Consider the following 19,907-nt stretch of genomic DNA (forward strand, 5'->3'; position numbering starts at 1 on the left):
TTAGAGTGTGCGCTAACCTTGGCACTCCACTTTATAAAAATTGTGAAACATCTTTTATCTTATGTATAGTCACATTTGTTGTAACATTCCAAAGATAAAATGATTATTGTTTTTGTCCTCTGTTAATAATTATACACCTACCCTGCTGGAGTTGTATGGAGATGTTTTACGTGACAGCTACCCAGATCAGTGTTATGCAATGCTTACAACCTGCCCCCAAAAGCAAAAGGTTCAGCAGCAGTTAGCGATCAGTGTAAGCCAAAGTAGTCTTCTCTTTCACTGTCCAGGTAAGAGGCAGAATTTACTTTGTACTTCTATCGCCAATAATCTCATGGTATTTATCTGGATAATCAAGTGTGTTTCCAATTTGAAACCTTCCTAGAACAATGACTGCATTATACTTGCAATAGCATTGCTTGACAAAAAGACAATTTCTTGATTATTTAGAACCACATGTGATTATGGGATATTTTCTATGACAGAAATATAAATAGTCTTCATTAATAAGTCCTTGCAACATAACTATCAGAAGTCTACATGTTTATAACATTTTAGTGTTTAACATTATAGATAAACTGTGATTCTAGCTAGAAAACATGAAACTGAAAGTAGAAACAAAATTTACATTTAAAACCAATTGTTTTCTGACACCATGTTTGCTGGGATCAGTTAGTTTGCCATAGCATTCTATCAACAATCCTGTCAACTTACATGTTCAAACTGTAAGACTTTCAATTAGAGAACCTTTTTACAAGGTACAGAATTTTAGTTTGTCAGTCCATCAGTAATTGTTGTAAATGTACTATCTAAATATAACTCTCATTAAGATCATTGAGTTCATTCTGCTATATTAATGATTAAGGAAAGATTAGGTAGGTAGAACACATTGACAGTATTTCCTCCTGACTCATGGATAAGTTGGACCCTAGTCTTCCTACCTGCTCTGCACCAACCCTGAGCTCAGTCACTGGGATCCTGGTTTTGAAGGGACATATTCACATTGAGTTTTTACCACTTATTATGAGCTTTATACCTTGTGATCCAGGTGAGGATCACTGGTGTGAATTGAGACTCATGCAGGTATTCCATAGGTGAGATAGAATCTAACCAATGGGACCACACCCAAGCTGTCCCCCATAGGTGACCAGGATGCTCCAAAGATCTAGTTTCTCCCATCTCCTTATCTTACTTCCTGACTAATGTGTGTATTTTCATCTAATGTTTTCCAGATATCCATTGAGAATCTGTAAAGATGGGTGACTGGGGCTTCCTGTCCTCTCTCCTGGACAAGGTCCAGACCCACTCCACCGTGATCGGCAAGGTGTGGCTGAGTGTCCTTTTCCTGTTCAGGATCATGGTCCTGGGGGCCGGGGCGGAAAGCGTCTGGGGCGACGAGCAGTCCAGCATGATCTGTAACACCAAGCAGCCCGGTTGCGAGAATGTGTGCTACGACCACGCCTTCCCCATCTCGCACATACGCTTCTGGGTCCTCCAGATAATCTTCGTTTCCACGCCGACGCTGGTCTACCTTGGCCACGTTTTCCACGTCATCCACAAGGAGAACAAGCTGAGGGAGCGTCTCAATGCCAACACGACTGGTGAGCGTCTGAAAGTCCCCAAGTACAGTGATGAGAGAGGACATGTCAAAATCAAGGGAAACCTCCTGGCCAGTTACATGACGACCATTTTCTTCAGGATCGTTCTAGAACTGGCCTTCATCATTGGCCAGTACTACCTCTACGGCTTCATCATGGTTCCCATGTTCCCTTGCTCCAGGGCACCCTGCCCCTTCACTGTGGAGTGCTACATGTCCCGGCCCACAGAGAAGACCATCTTCATCATCTTCATGCTGGTGGTGGCGTGTGTGTCCCTGCTGATGAACGTCGCTGAGGTCTTCTACCTGCTGTGCACTCGGGTGAGATGTGGTAAATCCAAGAGAGGAACGCACCACATCAACTCGTTGGAGAACCCGGCAAGCCTGTCTGTGGCACCCGGCTGGGGGGGGGGACTGGATGCGGAAGAACCGCTGAGGCAGAACAGGATGAACCAGGAGTTTGAGAGTGGCCAAAGCATTGGAGGAAGCCTGGATGGAGCCAAAGAGGAGAAACGTTCGCTGAGAGAGCATACGGGTTAGAGTGAAAGGGTTAGAGAATAATTATAAATATCTATAAATGTATTTTATATATTTTTTATGGTGAACAGAATCACATTTTTTTGTTTTCTTTCGGGGGAAAAAAACTATATTTGTTAATTTTACACTGGTACTTTGACAGTGATGGGGATCGTTTTCATATGTTGTTCTTATGTCTGAAACACTCAATTGTGGATCTGAAACACATGCACTGATTTGTTTGTATGAAACATTTTAAGTGTTAACATAACTTGGTTATACATTTAGTCATTTTTTTTTTTTTTTATACTGCAACTGTGGACACTTTGACAAATTTGGTCAGGTCCCACTCTCTGAAATAAAAAATAAATGTACATCAATATTTATTTACATAACCCCCTTAAGTGGTGAACTAAGACATAGTTCAGTATTCCACACTGCTTCATGCTGTATTTAAGTATCCTTCTGAGAACATGAATAAAGCTCTTAAAACTGCTGTCTACGTAGTTTGCACATTCTTTGTATACGTTAGGCTTTTCTTTACAGCCAGTGAAAATAACACATCACAAGTCAAAAACATAATTTGTCGAAACATCATGTAACAACAAGGTTGTGATGACCAAGGAGTGATTACCCCTGAAGGATGAACACCTGGTAATGAGGAGTTATCCTCCTATTCCTCCACTCACAATACAAAGGGGCTTACCTAAGACAATACTAATATGTCATTTTTATGTTTCAACTCATGATAAGATAGGTCAGAACAAAGTCTGTCCAATAACTAAACCAGATGTTCCAGTGATCGTCTGGTTAGATGTTATTTGAGAGACCCTACCCCATATGTAATAACGGGAGATTAAAAAAGGGCCAGGATAGTGTCAACAAAGGGTGTTTTATTGGGGCCTCAAAGGGGGATTTTGGGTGGGTCTTTTTAGGAAGCAATATACTCTAGGTGATTCTCAAGACTTTAAATGTTATTAAATTGACTCACTCCATAAAAGTACACGTTTTTCTATCAAATTATAAGACTTGGATCATAAGACTGTAGCTCTGTAAAGGATGGTTCTGTGTCCCTTGCTGTATGTAACAGTATCCCTATCAATAACCCTCTCAGGTCATCATTGACTTACAGGGGTGTGGTGGGGTGAGTAGGCAACGAATGATTTATGACTATTGATGAACTTACTTATCCTTAACTTATCTTTGGTTAAATGGAATTGGTTTCTCATAGTTCGGGAACTTATTAACCCAACACAGTCATCCTAGGGCAGGGCCACCCCAACTCTGCCCAGCAGCTCTACCCTTTCCAGATGTCACAAACAACAACGTGACAGGCTGCATGAACAGTAAACTAAAGTTCAAGGTGCTGTAGTCAGGTTGTGCACACTGCACAGACTTCATTTGGCTGTGCAGGGGCTGACTTGTTTGCTGTGTTGAACCACAGATCATCTAGAGGTAAGGATTTTCAAGTTTAAGCCCTTTTCTCAATGTAGTAAAAAATTATGCTTCTCTAGTCTATATTTTGTACAACAATTAATGTGGGAATTATCTACTTTCACTACATACCAGTCAATATTTTATGTTACAAAATATAATAAAAAGTAATGTTTTCTGTCTGAAGTAAACCATACTTGATTTCATTATCCTAAGAAAATGAAAAAGTAACTCTTACCCTACATTTTGACATTGTATTTGTCAGGATTTGGTTACTTTTCTGTCAGCCTTTTCTGCTGGCCAGTATTCAGTACTTACTTAGCCTCAGTCAATCATTTATGCAGATAAAACGTTTTGTGGAGCCTGTGCCACTGGAGGGGTCAGTACCATGGATCTCTGATCCCTCTCAGGATGTGAACATGGAACCTTTCTATTAATCATACTTGAGAAATGTTTCAGATTGTCCAAATCATGTTGTTGTTTTTAATCAGGCTCTACCCTATTTCTATGACACAAGGCTGAAATTGGGAACTGTTGCAAAAACATGCTTAAAATGCTGTTTTTGCTTTAACACAACAACACTTTATCAAACACTGCTCCTTATACTTGAATGCAAACTCAGCAAACCAATCTGATAACAGATGTCAAAACATTCTGTCTCTACTTGTGCAACTCTTTTTTTACAGTCTCGTCTTAGATAAATATGTTTTACTAAACCCTAAAAGAGAACATGGTCTGTTTTACCCATTAGTCTAAGGTAAAAATAGTTTTTACATAGTCATTGAATACATTTTATTTACTTCACTGTAGCTCAGTATAGACTTGATTTCTAAAATTCTGTTGGTTTCATTGAGTCCGAAAAATCTTGGTAAATCAAGCACACCCCAAGTGCTTCATTGAAATACATTACACAATCCTTCTTGCCTCCCCTTTAAAATCATATATTCCTTTATTTCAAATATTGTGCCACTGATAGTACATTCATATATTGGTATTTTATGTGTTACTAAAGTGTAACATAAACACCATGTTTTCAACACCAATATAAATTATATGAATGACTTTTCCTTCTCTGTTCCTTCTCCTTCTATCCATCAGACACAATGGGGGAATGGGGCTTCCTGTCCTCTCTCCTGGACAAGGTCCAGACCCACTCCACCGTGATCGGCAAGGTGTGGCTGAGTGTCCTCTTTATCTTCAGGATCATGGTCCTGGGAGCCGGGGCGGAGAAGGTCTGGAGCGACGAGCAGTCCAGCATGATCTGCAACACTCAGCAGCCCGGTTGTAAAAACGTGTGCTACGACCACGCCTTCCCCATCTCGCACATCCGCTTCTGGGTCCTCCAGATCATCTTCGTTTCCACGCCGACGCTGGTCTACCTTGGCCACGTTTTCCACATCATCCACAAGGAGAACAAGCTGAGGGAGCGTCTCAATGCCAGCGAGGGTAATGAGATGGTGAAAGCCCCCAAGTACAGTGATGAGAGAGGACATGTCAAAATCAAGGGAAACCTCCTGGCCAGTTACATGACGACCATTTTCTTCAGGATCGTTCTAGAACTGGCCTTCATCATTGGCCAGTACTATCTCTACGGCTTCATCATGGTTGCCAAGATCCCTTGTTCCAGAGCACCCTGCCCCTTCACTGTGGAGTGCTTCATGTCCAGGCCCACAGAGAAGACCATCTTCATCATCTTCATGCTGGTGGTGGCGTGTGTGTCCCTGCTGATGAACGTGGTGGAGATCTTCTACCTGCTGTGCACTCGGGTGAGACGTCGTCGTAAGGCCGCGCCCTCCACCTTCACCATGCAACGCTTCAATGGTGGAACTCTGATGAGGAACGAGAAGCTCAGTCTACACACATCCAGTACGGCCTAGAACTAACTGCCATCTTCATAAACTTCGCTACACCTTAACTCTTCATCTGTCCACAACCCTGACATGCCTAATAACGACATTCATGGTATTACAAGCCAATCACTGATCTATCAAGTTGCATGGATGGATTTCGTGTTTTGCTGTGATGTTGGATGTATGTTCAAATGAATTAAACACTCAGTAATTAAACTGTAACTTAAGTTATGCTCAGATTAATGACCTGATTTTAGGAAGTATCCAAATCAATGCTTTTATCAGCAGAATTCTTCAAGTTCTGTCAATGATTTGCTCGAAATAAAACCTCTGTCTTCCTAAAATACTGGAATAACAAGCAAATGTGTTTTAAATGTATTTAAATGTACAATGTGTTCTTTTCTATATTTTGAAAGTTTTACTAAAACCTATGTATACTCTTGTTACGTAATAAAAGGTGTAAGTACACCTATTGCTTGTCATGTTAAGTGCTATTTGTATCTGCTCGTCAATGCATTAAAACACATACTATATAACAATGTTGAAATTACCCCACCTCATATTGAACATGCTCCCAATACCACTTAACTGACTGGACTCATCATAAAGAGTGTATATATCTCAGTGATTAACTAGGGTTAAAGTGAGAGGAAGTCTGAACCAGATGTAACTGCAACTACGAGCAGATATCAGTAGCTGTTTCCTCTTTTACATCACGTACTGTCCATCTGAAATCAAGACAGAGAACATAACTGGACTACTTGAAAAATAATACATATTAGTCTTTTAAATTCAATCGACAGTATGTTTGCTTTATTTCATAATACAAATATGCTGACAGAAGAATAAGGCACATATTGTCAATCACAGAGGATAGCACGTCTTTCATTTCACATTGTTCAATAGTGACATCTAGGGCATTCAAGTGAAAGGTAAAAACATACACAGATAAGAGTCAAAAAGCTGAGTGTCACGGTACTTCAGCCTCCTGGGTTTCAGCAGAGGGTTGTCTTGTCAAACTGTCGGATCTCCAACCCATTTTTCAGAGCGTACATCTCTGACCCGGTCAGCGATTGTCTTTCTTTCTTTTTGCAGCTCAGCTTAGTAGCAATGAGGTGCAGCATCTCCACCACGTTAAGCAGCAGAGACACGCAGGCCATCACCAGCATGAAGATGATGAAGATGGTCTTCTCCGTGGGCCTGGAGATGAAGCACTCCACATGCTGCTTGCAGGGGTACCCTTTACAGGCTATCTTCAGGGGCAGGGCGAAGCCATAGAGGTAGTATTGCCCGACGATGAAGCCCACCTCAAACAAGATCTTGAAGAAGATGTTAGCCATGTAGCTGACAAGCAGAGACCCCCTGATGTGCACCTTGCCGTTCTCGTCCGTGTACTTGGGCAGCTTCAACTTTCCGTAGGAGCTTTTGTGCTCTTGGAGTTTCCGTCTGAGCTTCTTCTCCTTGTGGATGATGTGCAGAACGTGACCCAGGTACACGAGGGTGGGGATGGAGACGAAGATGATCTGGAAGACCCAGAATCGCATATGGGAGATGGGGAAGGCGTGGTCGTAGCAGGCGTTCCTGCAGCCAGGAGACAAGGTGTTGCAGTCCATGCGGGATTGCTCATCTGCCCACACCTTCATAAAGAAAAGATCCATATGTTAGCACATGCAAACGACCACACACTGCCCTTTTTCCCCTTTCTCTAAACCACTTATTCATGTAATGTCAAATTTACTCGACATAATAATGGGTCAATTATATAGTTATACAGTAATAATTAGTTGAATATTGATGTAAGGAGAAAATATACGATTCTTAATGGTGTGCTGTGATTTATAGATCTCAGGTCAGTTTTGACCCGTATCATCATCATTTCATTCACACATTTAACATAACTATGAGATTTCCCTGTTTAGAGGATGGTCACCCACTGACCTTATCTATCCCAGCTAAGAGGATGAGGAGTCTGAAGACGAACAGCACGGTCAGCCAGACTTTCCCCACCACTGTGGAGTGGGCCTGAACCTTGTCCAGAAGAGAGGCCAGGAACGACCAGTCCCCCATGATGACTGGGATGCTGCTGAACACAGGTTTACATGAACACAGGACCGTGATTAACACAGTGATTTACATGGTGATTAGTAATGTGATTTACAAGACGATTTACAATGGGGTTTACATGGTGATTATCAGTGTGATTTATATGGTGATTAACACATGATTTACATGATGAATCTTGCATTTAGATGATTCCCATGGTAATATAGGGAGAAATTCAATAAGTAATTTGATAAATTGACACAATTCCATATTACTTATTCTTATAGAAATTCTGCAATATGACATGATTATTTAAAATAAAAAAACATTAAAGTTGCATACTAAAACAGGGTCTCTTCAGATTTGAAAACAGAATGAAAACACTGAGTAAAATAAACCACAATTACAACTGACAACCAATGTAGTATTATTACAAGTGTAGTTAGCATTTTCAAAAAGCGATCACATTTGTCAAAGAGCAACTGTCCTACCTCAGAAGCGAACACTGTTCAATTCCAGTGTGTGTAAATGACCACTGACACTCTCACTCTCTTTCTCTCTTTCGTTCTTGTTCCCTCTCTGTCTCTGATTCTCTCTTCCAATCTCATTTCCTCAAGACGCTCTTTCCTCTTATAGATGTCTAGTCAGGCTCTGCCTCCAGTGAACAGCTCCCCAGCTCCCAGTTACTGCTCCCTCACGTCTCACACATAGTCAGACCTCAATGATCACCTGACCCCTCTTACCATGCAGAACTGTTCTGTGCAACTCAGTGGTTAGCCTGTCATTCTCCCATGATCAAACCCACGCCTTAACTGAAAATTGTGTTGAAATATCACACGTTGGGTAATGTCATGGTCACCATAACAAGTTTATGGTTAACAACGCTCCAAAACCTTCTTGTACAAAATGTCAGACAGCCCATGAATCACCACCATCCACCAAAATCGAAAATTAATGTATTCCCTATTTTGAGGAGTGGCCGTATAGGGATTCAGCTGCGGTCAGCTCGTTCAAACTACACCTACTGGGACATAATTCACCACCATCATTCAAGTGGCAGCTCATCTCCAGGTAGCTCCAAAGAGCCCTGGAGACAGTGCCAGCCAGAAAGGGAGAGTGGACCACACCTCCTGGGAGAGAGTGGTCAGCAAGGGAGAGAAGGTGGACCTGAGACCCTTGGTGCGTACCTTTTCCAGCCTCTCCCCGTTCTCTCAATCAACGTCCACAGGCTTACCAACCCCTGTGTCTGCCTGTGTGTTATCCTTGTCACATAGGGTAGTCCTGTCTATAAACACCCTCGGCCCTCAACCCAAAGCTCCTCATATTGGGCCTCTATGTGCTTCCTACTGAGTTCACAATACAAAATGTACCCCTGATAGAATGAGAGCATACTCTACTCTACTGACACCTGTTCAGACCAGCTGGGAGGGGGAGTTCTTAAACTTTTAGCAGGAAAAGGATGTGTGATGAAACTGCTTATTCTCAAATTCCATTTAAAACCAAGTCTGATTGGTTAAGAGACAAACACCGCAAACACGCCAAGGAGACACTGCTGAGTCAGTTGGACAAACTCTGGATATATAAGTCTGGTAACTTCCCTTTCCAGCTCTCTAAAGGAGTTCTACAATTCAGATCAGATTTTCATCAACATCAGTCCTCTCCATTTGCGAGAAGACATGCCTTTCTGAGTTAAGCTAGGCACAAGGTGAGTTAACAAGGTTGATGCTGTAATTAATTCAGAAAATGTTATGTAAAAGAAGGAAATCTTTCCTTCATAGTTATTATTCCATCTAACAACATCCCAAAACTCTTTATTGTTTTACAGAAAACCCGTTTTGGTATGTTGTTAGATGGCATAATAACTATAAAGGAAATATTTCCTTCTTTTGGAATGAAAATTACAGACAAAATGTCTGTCTTTTTTAATTTACATTTAATTTAACCATCAGCTTTCACCCCTGCATACTGTTTACTGCTATAAACTGTAATGAAATATCCCTTTCGGTTTTTAGAATTCTGTTTTTAGACTATCAGATGCTTTTAAAGATGTGAGTCATTGGTTTTGTCTGTTTAAATGGAACTAGACCAGACATTCAAAGCATATTTTATGAATCGTGAAAGTATTTGAAAGGATGTAAAATCATATTTAGACCCTTGTTGCTTTTCTAATTAATTTAGAAGTTGAAAAACAATGTAATCATATAAGACCCATGTGTGGTATCCAAAAAAACTAACTTTGACCCTGTTCTACATCCTCTCCATCCAGACACACTCTGCAGCCATGGGGGATTGGTCCTACCTCTCCTCTCTGCTTGACAAGGTCCAGAGTCACTCGACGCCCATCGGCAAGATCTGGATGACCGTCCTCTTCATCTTCCGGATCCTGGTTCTGGGCGTTGCAGCAGACAGTGTCTGGGGTGATGAACACTCTGACTTTTACTGCAACCAGAACGAACCTGGCTGTCTGAATGCCTGCTATGACTGGAAGTTCCCCATCTCACACATCCGCTTCTGGGTCCTCCAGATCCTGTTTGTCTCCACACCGACCCTGCTCTACCTGGGTCATGCAATCCACGTGATCCACCAGGAGAAGAAGATGAAGGAACAAATCCAAAACCAGAACCCGAAGGTCTTCCCGGGGATGAAGAAGCTCAAGTACACAGACGACAACGGGAAAACCAAGATCCGAGGTGTTCTCCTGCGCAGCTACTTTGCCCAGCTGTTCTTCAAGATTGGCCTGGAGGTGGCCTTCATTGTGGGCCAGTACTACCTCTACGGCTTCATCATGATCCCCTACTTCAAGTGTTCTATAGACCCCTGTCCAGGTGGTGTGGTGGAGTGCTACATGTCCCGGCCCACAGAGAAGACCATCTTCATCATCTTCATGCTGGTGGTGGCCTGCTTGTCCTTGCTACTGAACTTCATCGAGGTCTTCTACCTGATTTGCACCACAAGGAATCGAACAAAGAAGGCCTTGAAGGAAGCGTACCTGATGAACTCTGCAGGGACCCCAGCCAGCCTCTACAGTCCCATCTGCCCCAACACGGAGAGTTATCCTCTGCAGACCCCTGGAGCCAGCTGTCCTGAAGAACAGAAAGAGAAAGATACCTGAGACTCAGGCATCCCAAAAAGATTTTGCTGCTGATTGTGTGTTATGTTGTCCAGGTTATATACTTTTGTTGCTATGGTTCCCATCTGTTCAAATGTGAAAGATGAGTGGAGAAAATGTGTATTTGTTTTGATTTCTTCTGGCTGATTGCTTACAAATTCCTTTCTGGATGTTGCCAATTTCACTAGATCGTTTTATTGACATAAGTTCAACACAAAATGCGTCTTTGTTTTTCTTCTTGAAGGAAAATAAAAGAGTTCCGGTTTGTTTTAAAGTCTGGTTCCCCGGAAGTCCCCTAGGTAGCGCTATACACTAAGTAATGTTGAACACGTCAGCGGCCGATTTCAGGTAGATTTGACGGCCTCTATTTATCCATGTCTCTTGAGAGACGGCGCATGTCTCATTGATAAGGTAAACCAACTTAATTTTACGTATCTTAATCACGACTCAATACGTAGTAGCCTAATTCACATAGACCTGCCTACATGGAATAACTCACACAAGGCCAATTAAAATTCACTGTGGACAACATGTCCTGCTAAAAAAAAATATCTTTCTATTAAATAATTTAAGATATAATTAGTTTAATTGTCTAAATCGATATTATCATTCTTTTTTTTCTTTTCTTTTCTTTCCTCAATCTCAAACTGATAGACTATTCCACACACATGGGTGATAGCAAAGTCCCTTAGGGCTCTCTTCCTGCTTCTCAGTAACTTTCCAGGTATGATTTTCTGTTTTCTAACGTGGAATACTAACTTTGTGAGTTTAGCTGTTTGGTATTTTTTCCTTTTTTCTTTTTTTTTGCAGTTTGAGGTAATGCTCAGAAACATTTTATGCACTCTGTTTCCAAACACAGCATGACTGTATAACAAGTTATGTTTAAAAACAAGTAAAACATTCTTAATTCAGTTATCCCGCATCCGCAGTAGACATTCATGATGTATTTTATCTTATTTGTAACTCTAAAAAGTTTGAATGTCTCCTAAATTCTTCTTGATTTTGCACATTTTTTACTTTCCCTTATTTAGTTTACATGAGCGTTTTCTTTTCCTATACGTATATTTTCTCTATCCCTTCCCTTAAGTTGAAACAGTCTGTTAGTAGCCAGGATAAATAGCCTTAAGCATTTTACTGTACTCTTTCTCCAGCACGCAATGAATAGTAGCTAATAGTAATAGTAATAGTTTGGTTTATTTCAGACAAACAACTTAGTTTCATACAGTTGAGCTAACAAACAAAAGCATATTTACATCAGTCTGAAACAGGTGTAGGCTGAAGCTCATGCTTATAATGCCTACCCTTTATGAATACATCTCATATCTTAACAATAAATAGAAATAATTATTGTCTTACATCATTATGTTGACAATCAGATATGAACAGAATACAAAAAAACATTAATATTTCTTATGCAATAGAGTTGCACAGTCCAAATACAACAAAAGCAGCTTGTTCATCTATCACTCTTTAAATTGTTTCATATAATTTCATTGCATTATTTTTAAATAGTTTAAATAGGACCCACATATTTTTAGTTCGGCATGACAGCTGTTCCATAAATTTACACCTTTAACGGAAATACAATGGTATTTAGCATTGATCCTCACTTGGTTCTTTTTGAATATACAAGAAGCTCGCTCCAAAAAGCAAAGGCGCACAAGCAATGCGTCTGTTCATTATGGACATGGATTTATTATTCTTTTGCATATTTAACAGACATTTCTATAATCATATCTTTATCTCACCTGGACTTTGTGTTCCAATAAGATTGAATTCTGACAGGAGACCTATTAAAGGTTTCTGCGTCTGGACAGGGGTGAGGGCTTTTAAATCATCCTAAATAAAGAAATACAGTTCAGTCAAGACAATCACGTATTAGATTTGAGCATTTATTGTTGACATGTAGATTTGACTTTGGCGGAGTGGATGATCTAAGGGAAGCACTCCTCGATGCAACACATAGCCTACATACATGACATATGAGGCAGGGAGCAAGAGAGATATAATCCCCCTGATGGATAGAACATACAGACAGCATGGGGGAGAAGGGGATGGTGGAGGGCGGCAGCAGCCCTGATCATGCAACAAATGGGCTGAGTGTGTGCGTGTGTGTGCGTGTGTGTGCGTATCCGCGTGGCCTTTTAATGCCGTCTTATCGGACGTGGCCCAATGGGCTTGTGCTGGCTAACACAGGTGTGGTAATGAGCGGATGATGCGCGCTGCCCAATTGCCCTGCCTGAACTAGCTGCACTTATAAAGAAAAAAAACTCAAAGCTTTCAAACATTAGCCAACTTATGAACCTCACTGGATGTCTTCATGTCAGTACTTTTAGGTTTGAGATCATTTAAGATTAACATCAAAGACTACAATTTAAATGAGTTCTCAAAGAAAAAAATATAAATCTGAAATGGATTGTCTGGGGCAACCATTGTTGTGTGAGCAGAATCTGTGAGGGCCATTGTAATACTACTGTCTATATACATTTAATGGGGCCACCGACTCACTCAAGTAGAAACTGGCGGGATTTTATGTCACTTGCCCTCATCTTCAGAATGCTCTCATCAATTTTTAAGAATGTTCTAAGTGGCGGAACATGCATTGTGTTAAGAAAGCTGGCAGGCAACAGCAGGTGTTGTGTGTTGTATTTCCATGGACAGTATTCCTGTCCTGAAGGGTTATCATTAATCATGTCTTGTGACCAGTCCTAATGACCTTGTGAACTCCATTTGACTCTACCAATATACTTGTTGAATGTCTTCACTGACCCATTGTCATGTTCTTTGGTCATTCCTTAAACCGCTCTGTTGCCAGTTATCTGGACACAGATCATCCAGGAGGCTGGAGGCCTCGTCAGCTTAGCCAGTCTAGGACCAGGCTTTACAGAGTGGAGAAGACTTTCATGAGCACTGTGTGCAGAAGGTAGTGTGTCTGAAACTAGACTGTGCATGTGTTTGCATCCAGACTGTATGTGTGTGAGTCCAGGCTGTGTGGTTTGTGCGTGGGTCCAAGCTGTGTGTGTGTGGGTCCAGGCTGTGTGTGTGTGGGTCCAGGCTGGGTGGTGTGTCTGTGAGTCCAAGCTGTGTGTGTGTGTGGGTCCAAGCTGTGTGTGTGTGTGTGTGCATTTTAAGCCCAGGCCGTGTGAGTGTGTAAGGCCAGGCTGTCTATATCAGAGATGGACGTGTATCCGGTGTTGTCACCCCTCCAAGCTCACAGACTGCAGACATGATTGTATCTTATCTCTGATGATCAAGGTGAGGATTGGGTGAGGATAAAGGTCATTGTTTGGGAGCAATACAGCATAACCACAGAGCACTCACTTGCCTCCTCTTCTCAAAGCAATTCCCCCAGCCAGTGAACCCACCCCCTCCCAAGTATGGAGCATACATAGGTGTCTGTGTGTTTAGCAGGCGTTCAGTGTTTCTTTTGATGACGCGTTCATACTGAAGTCAAACTAACCTTCCTTCTCCCTCTCTACCTTTCTCTCTGTGTGTGTAGCTAAGGCTTGGTGAAGATGGGTGACTGGAGTGCTATGGAGAGGCTGGGGAGGGATTATCTTTGTCTCTACGCCAACGCTCCTCTACCTAGCGCATGTGTTCTACCTGATGAGGAAGGAGCAGAAGCTCAACAGGAAGGAGGAAGTGCTGAAGGTGCTTTCCCCTGAAGAAGACTGAGATGAAGAAGCTGAAGCACTGATGCCAAAAAATGCTTAGAATGCTGTTTTCGCTCTAAAACCACAACACTTGAGCCAACACCGCTCCCTGTACTTGAATGCAAACTCAGCAAACCGGTCTAATAACAGATGTCATGACATTCTGTCTCATTTCCTCTTTTTTTACAGTCTAGTCTTAGATAAATATGTTTTAATAACCCGTAAAATAGAATATGCTCTCGTTTGCCTATACATAGTCTAAGGTAAAACATTACATAGTCATCGAATACATACATTTTATTTACTTCACTTTAGCTCAGTGTAGACTGGACATTTCTATAATACTGTTGGTTTCATTGAGTCTGAAATATTACGATAAATCAAGCACAACCCAAGGGCTTTATTGAAATCAATTACACAGTCCTCTTTATCTTCAGGATCATGGTCCTGGGAGCCGGGGCAGAGAAGGTCTGGGGCGACGAGCAGTCCAACATGATCTGTAACAACAAGCAGCTTGAGAACGTGTGCTGCGACCACGTCTTCCCCATCTCACACATCCGCTTCTGGGTCCTCCAAATCATCTTAGTTTCCACGCCGACGCTAGTCTATCTTGGCCACGTTTTCCACATCATCCACAAGGAGAACAAGCTGAGGGAGCGTCTCAATGCCAGCGAGGGTGATGAGATGGTGAAAGCCCCCAAGTACAGTGATGAGAAAGGACATGTCAAAATCAAAGGAAACCTCCTGGCCAGTTACATGACGACCATTTTCTTCAGGATCGTTCTAGAACTGGCCTTCATCATTGGCCAGTACTACCTCTACGGCTTCATCATGGTTCCCATGATCCCTTGTTCCAGAGCACCCTGCCCCTTCACTGTGGAGTGCTACATGTCCCGGCCCACAGAGAAGACCATCTTCATAATCTTCATGCTGGTGGTGGCGTGTGTGTCCCTGCTGATGAACGTCGCACCATTCTTTGCCACAAACCATAAAGTTCTCATTTCATCACATTATTTCAGGTTGGAATTGGTGTGTTGTTTTTGTGTTTAGAGTGTGCGCTAACCTTGGCACTCCACTTTATAAAAATTGTGAAACATCTTTTATCTTATGTATAGTCACATTTGTTGTAACATTCCAAAGATAAAATGATTATTGTTTTTGTCCTCTGTTAATAATTATACACCTACTCTGCTGGAGTTGTATGGAGATGTTTTACGTGACAGCTACCCAGATCAGTGTTATGCAATGCTTACAACCTGCCCCCAAAAGCAAAAGGTTCAGCAGCAGTTAGCGATCAGTGTAAGCCAATGTAGTCTTCTCTTTCACTGTCCAGGTAAGAGGCAGAATTTACTTTGTACTTCTATCGCCAATAATCTCATGGTATTTATCTAGATAATCAAGTGTGCTTCCAATTTGAAACCTTCCTAGAACAATGACTGCATTATACTTGCAATAGCATTGCTTGACAAAAAGACAATTTCTTGATTATTTAGAACCACATGTGATTATGGGATATTTTCTATGACAAAAATATAAATAGTCTTCATTAATAAGTCCTTGCAACATAACTATCAGAAGTCTACATGTTTATAACATTTTAGTGTTTAACATTATAGCTAAACTGTGATTCTAGCTAGAAAACATGAAACTGAAAGTAGAAACAAAATTTACATTTAAAACTAATTGTTTTCTGACACCATGTTTGCTGGGATCAGTTAGTTTGCCATAGCATTCTATCAACAATCCTGTCAACTTACATGTTCAAACTGTAAGACTTTCAATTAGAGAACCTTTTTACAAGGTACAGAATTTTAGTTTGTCAGTCCATCAGTAATTGTTGTAAATGTACTATCTAAATATAACTCTCATTAAGATCATTGAGTTAATACTATATATTAATGATTAAGGAAAGATTAGGTAGGTAGAACACATTGACAGTATTTCCTCCTGACTCATGGATAAGTTGGACCCTAGTCTTCCTACCTGCTCTGCACCAACCCTGAGCTCAGTCACTGGGATCCTGGTTTTGAAGGGACATATTCACATTGAGTTTTTACCACTTATTATGAGCTTTATACCTTGTGATCCAGGTGAGGATCACTGGTGTGAATTGAGACTCATGCAGGTATTCCATAGGTGAGATAGAATCTAACCAATGGGACCACACCCAAGCTGTCCCCCATAGGTGACCAGGATGCTCCAAAGATCTAGTTTCTCCCATCTCCTTATCTTACTTCCTGACTAATGTGTGTATTTTCATCTAATGTTTTCCAGATATCCATTGAGAATCTGTAAAGATGGGTGACTGGGGCTTCCTGTCCTCTCTCCTGGACAAGGTCCAGACCCACTCCACCGTGATCGGCAAGGTGTGGCTGAGTGTCCTTTTCCTGTTCAGGATCATGGTCCTGGGGGCCGGGGCGGAAAGCGTCTGGGGCGACGAGCAGTCCAGCATGATCTGTAACACCAAGCAGCCCGGTTGCGAGAACGTGTGCTACGACCACGCCTTCCCCATCTCGCACATCCGCTTCTGGGTCCTCCAGATCATCTTCGTTTCCACGCCAACGCTGGTCTACCTTGGCCACGTTTTCCACGTCATCCACAAGGAGAACAAGCTGAGGGAGCGTCTCAATGCCAACACGACTGGTGAGCGTCTGAAAGTCCCCAAGTACAGTGATGAGAGAGGACATGTCAAAATCAAGGGAAACCTCCTGGCCAGTTACATGACGACCATTTTCTTCAGGATCGTTCTAGAACTGGCCTTCATCATTGGCCAGTACTACCTCTACGGCTTCATCATGGTTCCCATGTTCCCTTGCTCCAGAGCACCCTGCCCCTTCACTGTGGAGTGCTACATGTCCCGGCCCACAGAGAAGACCATCTTCATCATCTTCATGCTGGTGGTGGCGTGTGTGTCCCTGCTGATGAACGTCGCTGAGATCTTCTACCTGCTGTGCACTCGGGTGAGACGTCGTCGTAAGGCCGCGCCCTCCACCTTCACCATGCAACGCTTCAATGGTGGAACTCTGATGAGGAACGAGAAGCTCAGTCTACACATATCCAGTACGGCCTAGAACTAACTGCCATCTTCATCAACATCGCTACACCTTAAGTCTTCATCTGTCCACAACCCTGACATGCCTAATAACGACATTCATGGTATTTAGCCAATCACTGATCTATCAAGTTGCATGGATCTGTTTTGTGTTTTGCTGTGATATTGGATGTATGTATGTTCAACTGAATTCAACACAATTAATCTGATATGCTCAGATTATTGACCTGATTTCAGGAAGTATCCAATGCTTTTATCATCAGAATTCCTCTTCTAGTAATGATTTGCTCAAAAAATATCTGTACCTTCCTAAAATACTGGAAAAATAAATATCATAATTATATTAATAGTTTTAATGTACAATGTGTAATTTTTGTATATTTTGAAAGTTTTACTAAAACCTATGTATACTGTTGTTAATAAAAGGTCTAAGTACACCTGTTGCTTGTCATTTCTAAGTACTATTTACTTGTGTATCTGCTCGTCATGGAGTGTCTGAACTAGATGTAACTGCAACTACGAGCAGATATCAGTAGTTATTTCCTCTTTTACATCACGTACTGTCCATCTGAAATCCAGACAGAGAACATAACTAGACTACTTGAAAAATAATAAATATTAGTCCTTAATTTCAATCAACAGTTTGTTTACTTTATTTCATAAAACAAATATGCTGATAGAAGAATAAGGCACATATTGACAATCACAGAGGATAGCACGTCTTTCATTTCACATTGTTCAATAGTGACATCTAGGGCATTCAAGTGAAAGGTAAAAACATACACAGATAAGAGTCAAAAAGCTGAGTGTCACGGTACTTCAGCCTCCTGGGTTTCAGCAGAGGGTTGTCTTGTCAAACTGTCGGATCTCCAACCCATTTTTCAGAGCGTACATCTCTGACCCGGTCAGCGATTGTCTTTCTTTCTTTTTGCAGCTCAGCTTAGTAGCAATGAGGTGCAGCATCTCCACCACGTTAAGCAGCAGAGACACGCAGGCCATCACCAGCATGAAGATGATGAAGATGGTCTTCTCCGTGGGCCTGGAGATGAAGCACTCCACATGCTGCTTGCAGGGGTACCCTTTACAGGCTATCTTCAGGGGCAGGGCGAAGCCATAGAGGTAGTATTGCCCGACGATGAAGCCCACCTCAAACAAGATCTTGAAGAAGATGTTAGCCATGTAGCTGACAAGCAGATGTGCACCTTGCCGTTCTCGTCCGTGTACTTGGGCAGCTTCAACTTTCCGTAGGAGCTTTTGTGCTCTTGGAGTTTCCGTCTGAGCTTCTTCTCCTTGTGGATGATGTGCAGAACGTGACCCAGGTACACGAGGGTGGGGATGGAGACGAAGATGATCTGGAAGACCCAGAATCGAATATGGGAGATGGGGAAGGCGTGGTCGTAGCAGGCGTTCTTGCAGCCAGGAGACAAGGTGTTGCAGTCCATGCGGGATTGCTCATCTGCCCACACCTTCATAAAGAAAAGATCCATATGTTAGCACATGCAAACGACCACACACTGCCCTTTTTCCCCTTTCTCTAAACCACTTATTCATGTAATGTCAAATTTACTCGACATAATAATGGGTCAATTATATAGTTATACAGTAATAATTAGTTGAATATTGATGTAAGGAGAAAATATACGATTCTTAATGGTGTGCTGTGATTTATAGATCTCAGGTCAGTTTTGACCCGTATCATCATCATTTCATTCACACATTTAACATAACTATGAGATTTCCCTGTTTAGAGGATGGTCACCCACTGACCTTATCTATCCCAGCTAAGAGGATGAGGAGTCTGAAGACGAACAGCACGGTCAGCCAGACTTTCCCCACCACTGTGGAGTGGGCCTGAACCTTGTCCAGAAGAGAGGCCAGGAACGACCAGTCCCCCATGATGACTGGGATGCTGCTGAACACAGGTTTACATGAACACAGGACCGTGATTAACACAGTGATTTACATGGTGATTAGTAATGTGATTTACAAGACGATTTACAATGGGGTTTACATGGTGATTATCAGTGTGATTTATATGGTGATTAACACATGATTTACATGATGAATCTTGCATTTAGATGATTCCCATGGTAATATAGGGAGAAATTCAATAAGTAATTTGATAAATTGACACAATTCCATATTACTTATTCTTATAGAAATTCTGCAATATGACATGATTATTTAAAATAAAAAAACATTAAAGTTGCATACTAAAACAGGGTCTCTTCAGCTTTGAAAACAGAATGAAAACACTGAGTAAAATAAACCACAATTACAACTGACAACCAATGTAGTATTATTACAAGTGTAGTTAGCATTTTCAAAAAACGATCACATTTGTCAAAGAGCAACTGTCCTACCTCAGAAGCGAACACTGTTCCAGTGTTCAATGACCACTGACACTCTCACTCTCTTTCTCTCTTTCGTTCTTGTTCCCTCTCTGTCTCTGATTCTCTCTTCCAATCTCATTTCCTCAAGACGCTCTTTCCTCTTATAGATGTCTAGTCAGGCTCTGCCTCCAGTGAACAGCTCCCCAGCTCCCAGTTACTGCTCCCTCACGTCTCACACATAGTCAGACCTCAATGATCACCTGACCACTCTTACCATGCAGAACTGTTCTGTGCAAATCAGTGGTTAGCCTGTCATTCTCCCA

General features: G+C 41.8%; 6 protein-coding genes and 1 pseudogene across 7 annotated transcripts; 5 read left to right on the forward strand and 2 right to left on the reverse strand.

Annotated features, from left to right (window-relative positions):
• The first annotated feature begins 242 nt into the window (after positions 1 to 242).
• Positions 243 to 2,600, forward strand: LOC136947746 (gap junction Cx32.2 protein-like). Its single transcript, XM_067241916.1, has 2 exons — positions 243 to 287; positions 1,230 to 2,600. The coding sequence occupies exon 2, from the start codon at positions 1,253 to 1,255 to the stop codon at positions 2,132 to 2,134; it is 882 nt and encodes a 293-aa protein (XP_067098017.1). The 5' UTR covers positions 243 to 287; positions 1,230 to 1,252; the 3' UTR covers positions 2,135 to 2,600.
• An 846-nt stretch (positions 2,601 to 3,446) lies between these two features.
• LOC136947747 (gap junction Cx32.2 protein-like) lies at positions 3,447 to 5,859 on the forward strand. Its single transcript, XM_067241917.1, has 2 exons — positions 3,447 to 3,565; positions 4,643 to 5,859. The coding sequence occupies exon 2, from the start codon at positions 4,648 to 4,650 to the stop codon at positions 5,419 to 5,421; it is 774 nt and encodes a 257-aa protein (XP_067098018.1). The 5' UTR covers positions 3,447 to 3,565; positions 4,643 to 4,647; the 3' UTR covers positions 5,422 to 5,859.
• A 319-nt stretch (positions 5,860 to 6,178) lies between these two features.
• Positions 6,179 to 8,136, reverse strand: LOC136947748 (gap junction Cx32.2 protein-like). Of its 2 annotated transcripts, none has more exons than XM_067241919.1 (3): positions 7,929 to 8,136; positions 7,333 to 7,477; positions 6,179 to 7,031 (listed from the first exon to the last, which is right to left on the reverse strand). In XM_067241919.1, the coding sequence occupies exons 2-3, from the start codon at positions 7,459 to 7,461 to the stop codon at positions 6,390 to 6,392; spliced, it is 771 nt and encodes a 256-aa protein (XP_067098020.1). In that variant the 5' UTR covers positions 7,462 to 7,477; positions 7,929 to 8,136; the 3' UTR covers positions 6,179 to 6,389. The 2 variants fall into 2 exon arrangements, with proteins under 2 accessions (XP_067098020.1, XP_067098021.1); XM_067241920.1 differs by having other exon boundaries at positions 7,333 to 7,474; positions 7,929 to 8,100.
• Positions 8,137 to 9,119: 983 nt separating this feature from the next.
• Positions 9,120 to 11,470, forward strand: LOC136947712 (gap junction Cx32.2 protein-like). The gene is made up of 2 exons (XM_067241857.1): positions 9,120 to 9,142; positions 9,704 to 11,470. The coding sequence occupies exon 2, from the start codon at positions 9,719 to 9,721 to the stop codon at positions 10,547 to 10,549; it is 831 nt and encodes a 276-aa protein (XP_067097958.1). The 5' UTR covers positions 9,120 to 9,142; positions 9,704 to 9,718; the 3' UTR covers positions 10,550 to 11,470.
• Positions 11,471 to 14,061: 2,591 nt separating this feature from the next.
• On the forward strand, positions 14,062 to 15,490 carry LOC136947620 (gap junction Cx32.2 protein-like). Its single transcript, XM_067241747.1, has 3 exons — positions 14,062 to 14,197; positions 14,621 to 15,166; positions 15,402 to 15,490. Exons 1-3 carry the CDS (start codon positions 14,062 to 14,064, stop codon positions 15,488 to 15,490), a joined length of 771 nt encoding a protein of 256 aa, XP_067097848.1.
• A 7-nt stretch (positions 15,491 to 15,497) lies between these two features.
• Positions 15,498 to 17,687, forward strand: LOC136947138 (gap junction Cx32.2 protein-like). The gene is made up of 2 exons (XM_067241007.1): positions 15,498 to 15,532; positions 16,474 to 17,687. Exon 2 carries the CDS (start codon positions 16,497 to 16,499, stop codon positions 17,268 to 17,270), a length of 774 nt encoding a protein of 257 aa, XP_067097108.1. The 5' UTR covers positions 15,498 to 15,532; positions 16,474 to 16,496; the 3' UTR covers positions 17,271 to 17,687.
• A 215-nt stretch (positions 17,688 to 17,902) lies between these two features.
• On the reverse strand, positions 17,903 to 19,628 carry LOC136947140 (gap junction Cx32.2 protein-like; annotated as a pseudogene).
• Positions 19,629 to 19,907: the final 279 nt, after the last annotated feature.

Source organism: Osmerus mordax, chromosome 8 (assembly GCF_038355195.1).
Source record: "Osmerus mordax isolate fOsmMor3 chromosome 8, fOsmMor3.pri, whole genome shotgun sequence".
Classification (NCBI taxonomy): domain Eukaryota; kingdom Metazoa; phylum Chordata; class Actinopteri; order Osmeriformes; family Osmeridae; genus Osmerus; species Osmerus mordax.

Bases quoted from the DNA above. Each gene is read 5' to 3' on its own strand.
- LOC136947746 (XM_067241916.1), top strand. From the start codon at position 1,253: ATGGGTGACTGGGGCTTCCTGTCCTCTCTCCTGGACAAGGTCCAGACC.
- LOC136947747 (XM_067241917.1), top strand. From the start codon at position 4,648: ATGGGGGAATGGGGCTTCCTGTCCTCTCTCCTGGACAAGGTCCAGACC.
- LOC136947748 (XM_067241919.1), bottom strand. From the start codon at position 7,461: ATGGGGGACTGGTCGTTCCTGGCCTCTCTTCTGGACAAGGTTCAGGCC. The intron at 7,032-7,332 runs GTCAGTGGGTGA...TTCTTTATGAAG, and splicing joins TCTTAGCTGGGATAGATAAG to GTGTGGGCAGATGAGCAATC.
- LOC136947712 (XM_067241857.1), top strand. From the start codon at position 9,719: ATGGGGGATTGGTCCTACCTCTCCTCTCTGCTTGACAAGGTCCAGAGT.
- LOC136947620 (XM_067241747.1), top strand. From the start codon at position 14,062: ATGGGTGACTGGAGTGCTATGGAGAGGCTGGGGAGGGATTATCTTTGT. The intron at 14,198-14,620 runs GTGCTTTCCCCT...TCAATTACACAG, and splicing joins GGAAGGAGGAAGTGCTGAAG to TCCTCTTTATCTTCAGGATC. The intron at 15,167-15,401 runs CACCATTCTTTG...GCTGGAGTTGTA, and splicing joins GTCCCTGCTGATGAACGTCG to TGGAGATGTTTTACGTGACA.
- LOC136947138 (XM_067241007.1), top strand. From the start codon at position 16,497: ATGGGTGACTGGGGCTTCCTGTCCTCTCTCCTGGACAAGGTCCAGACC.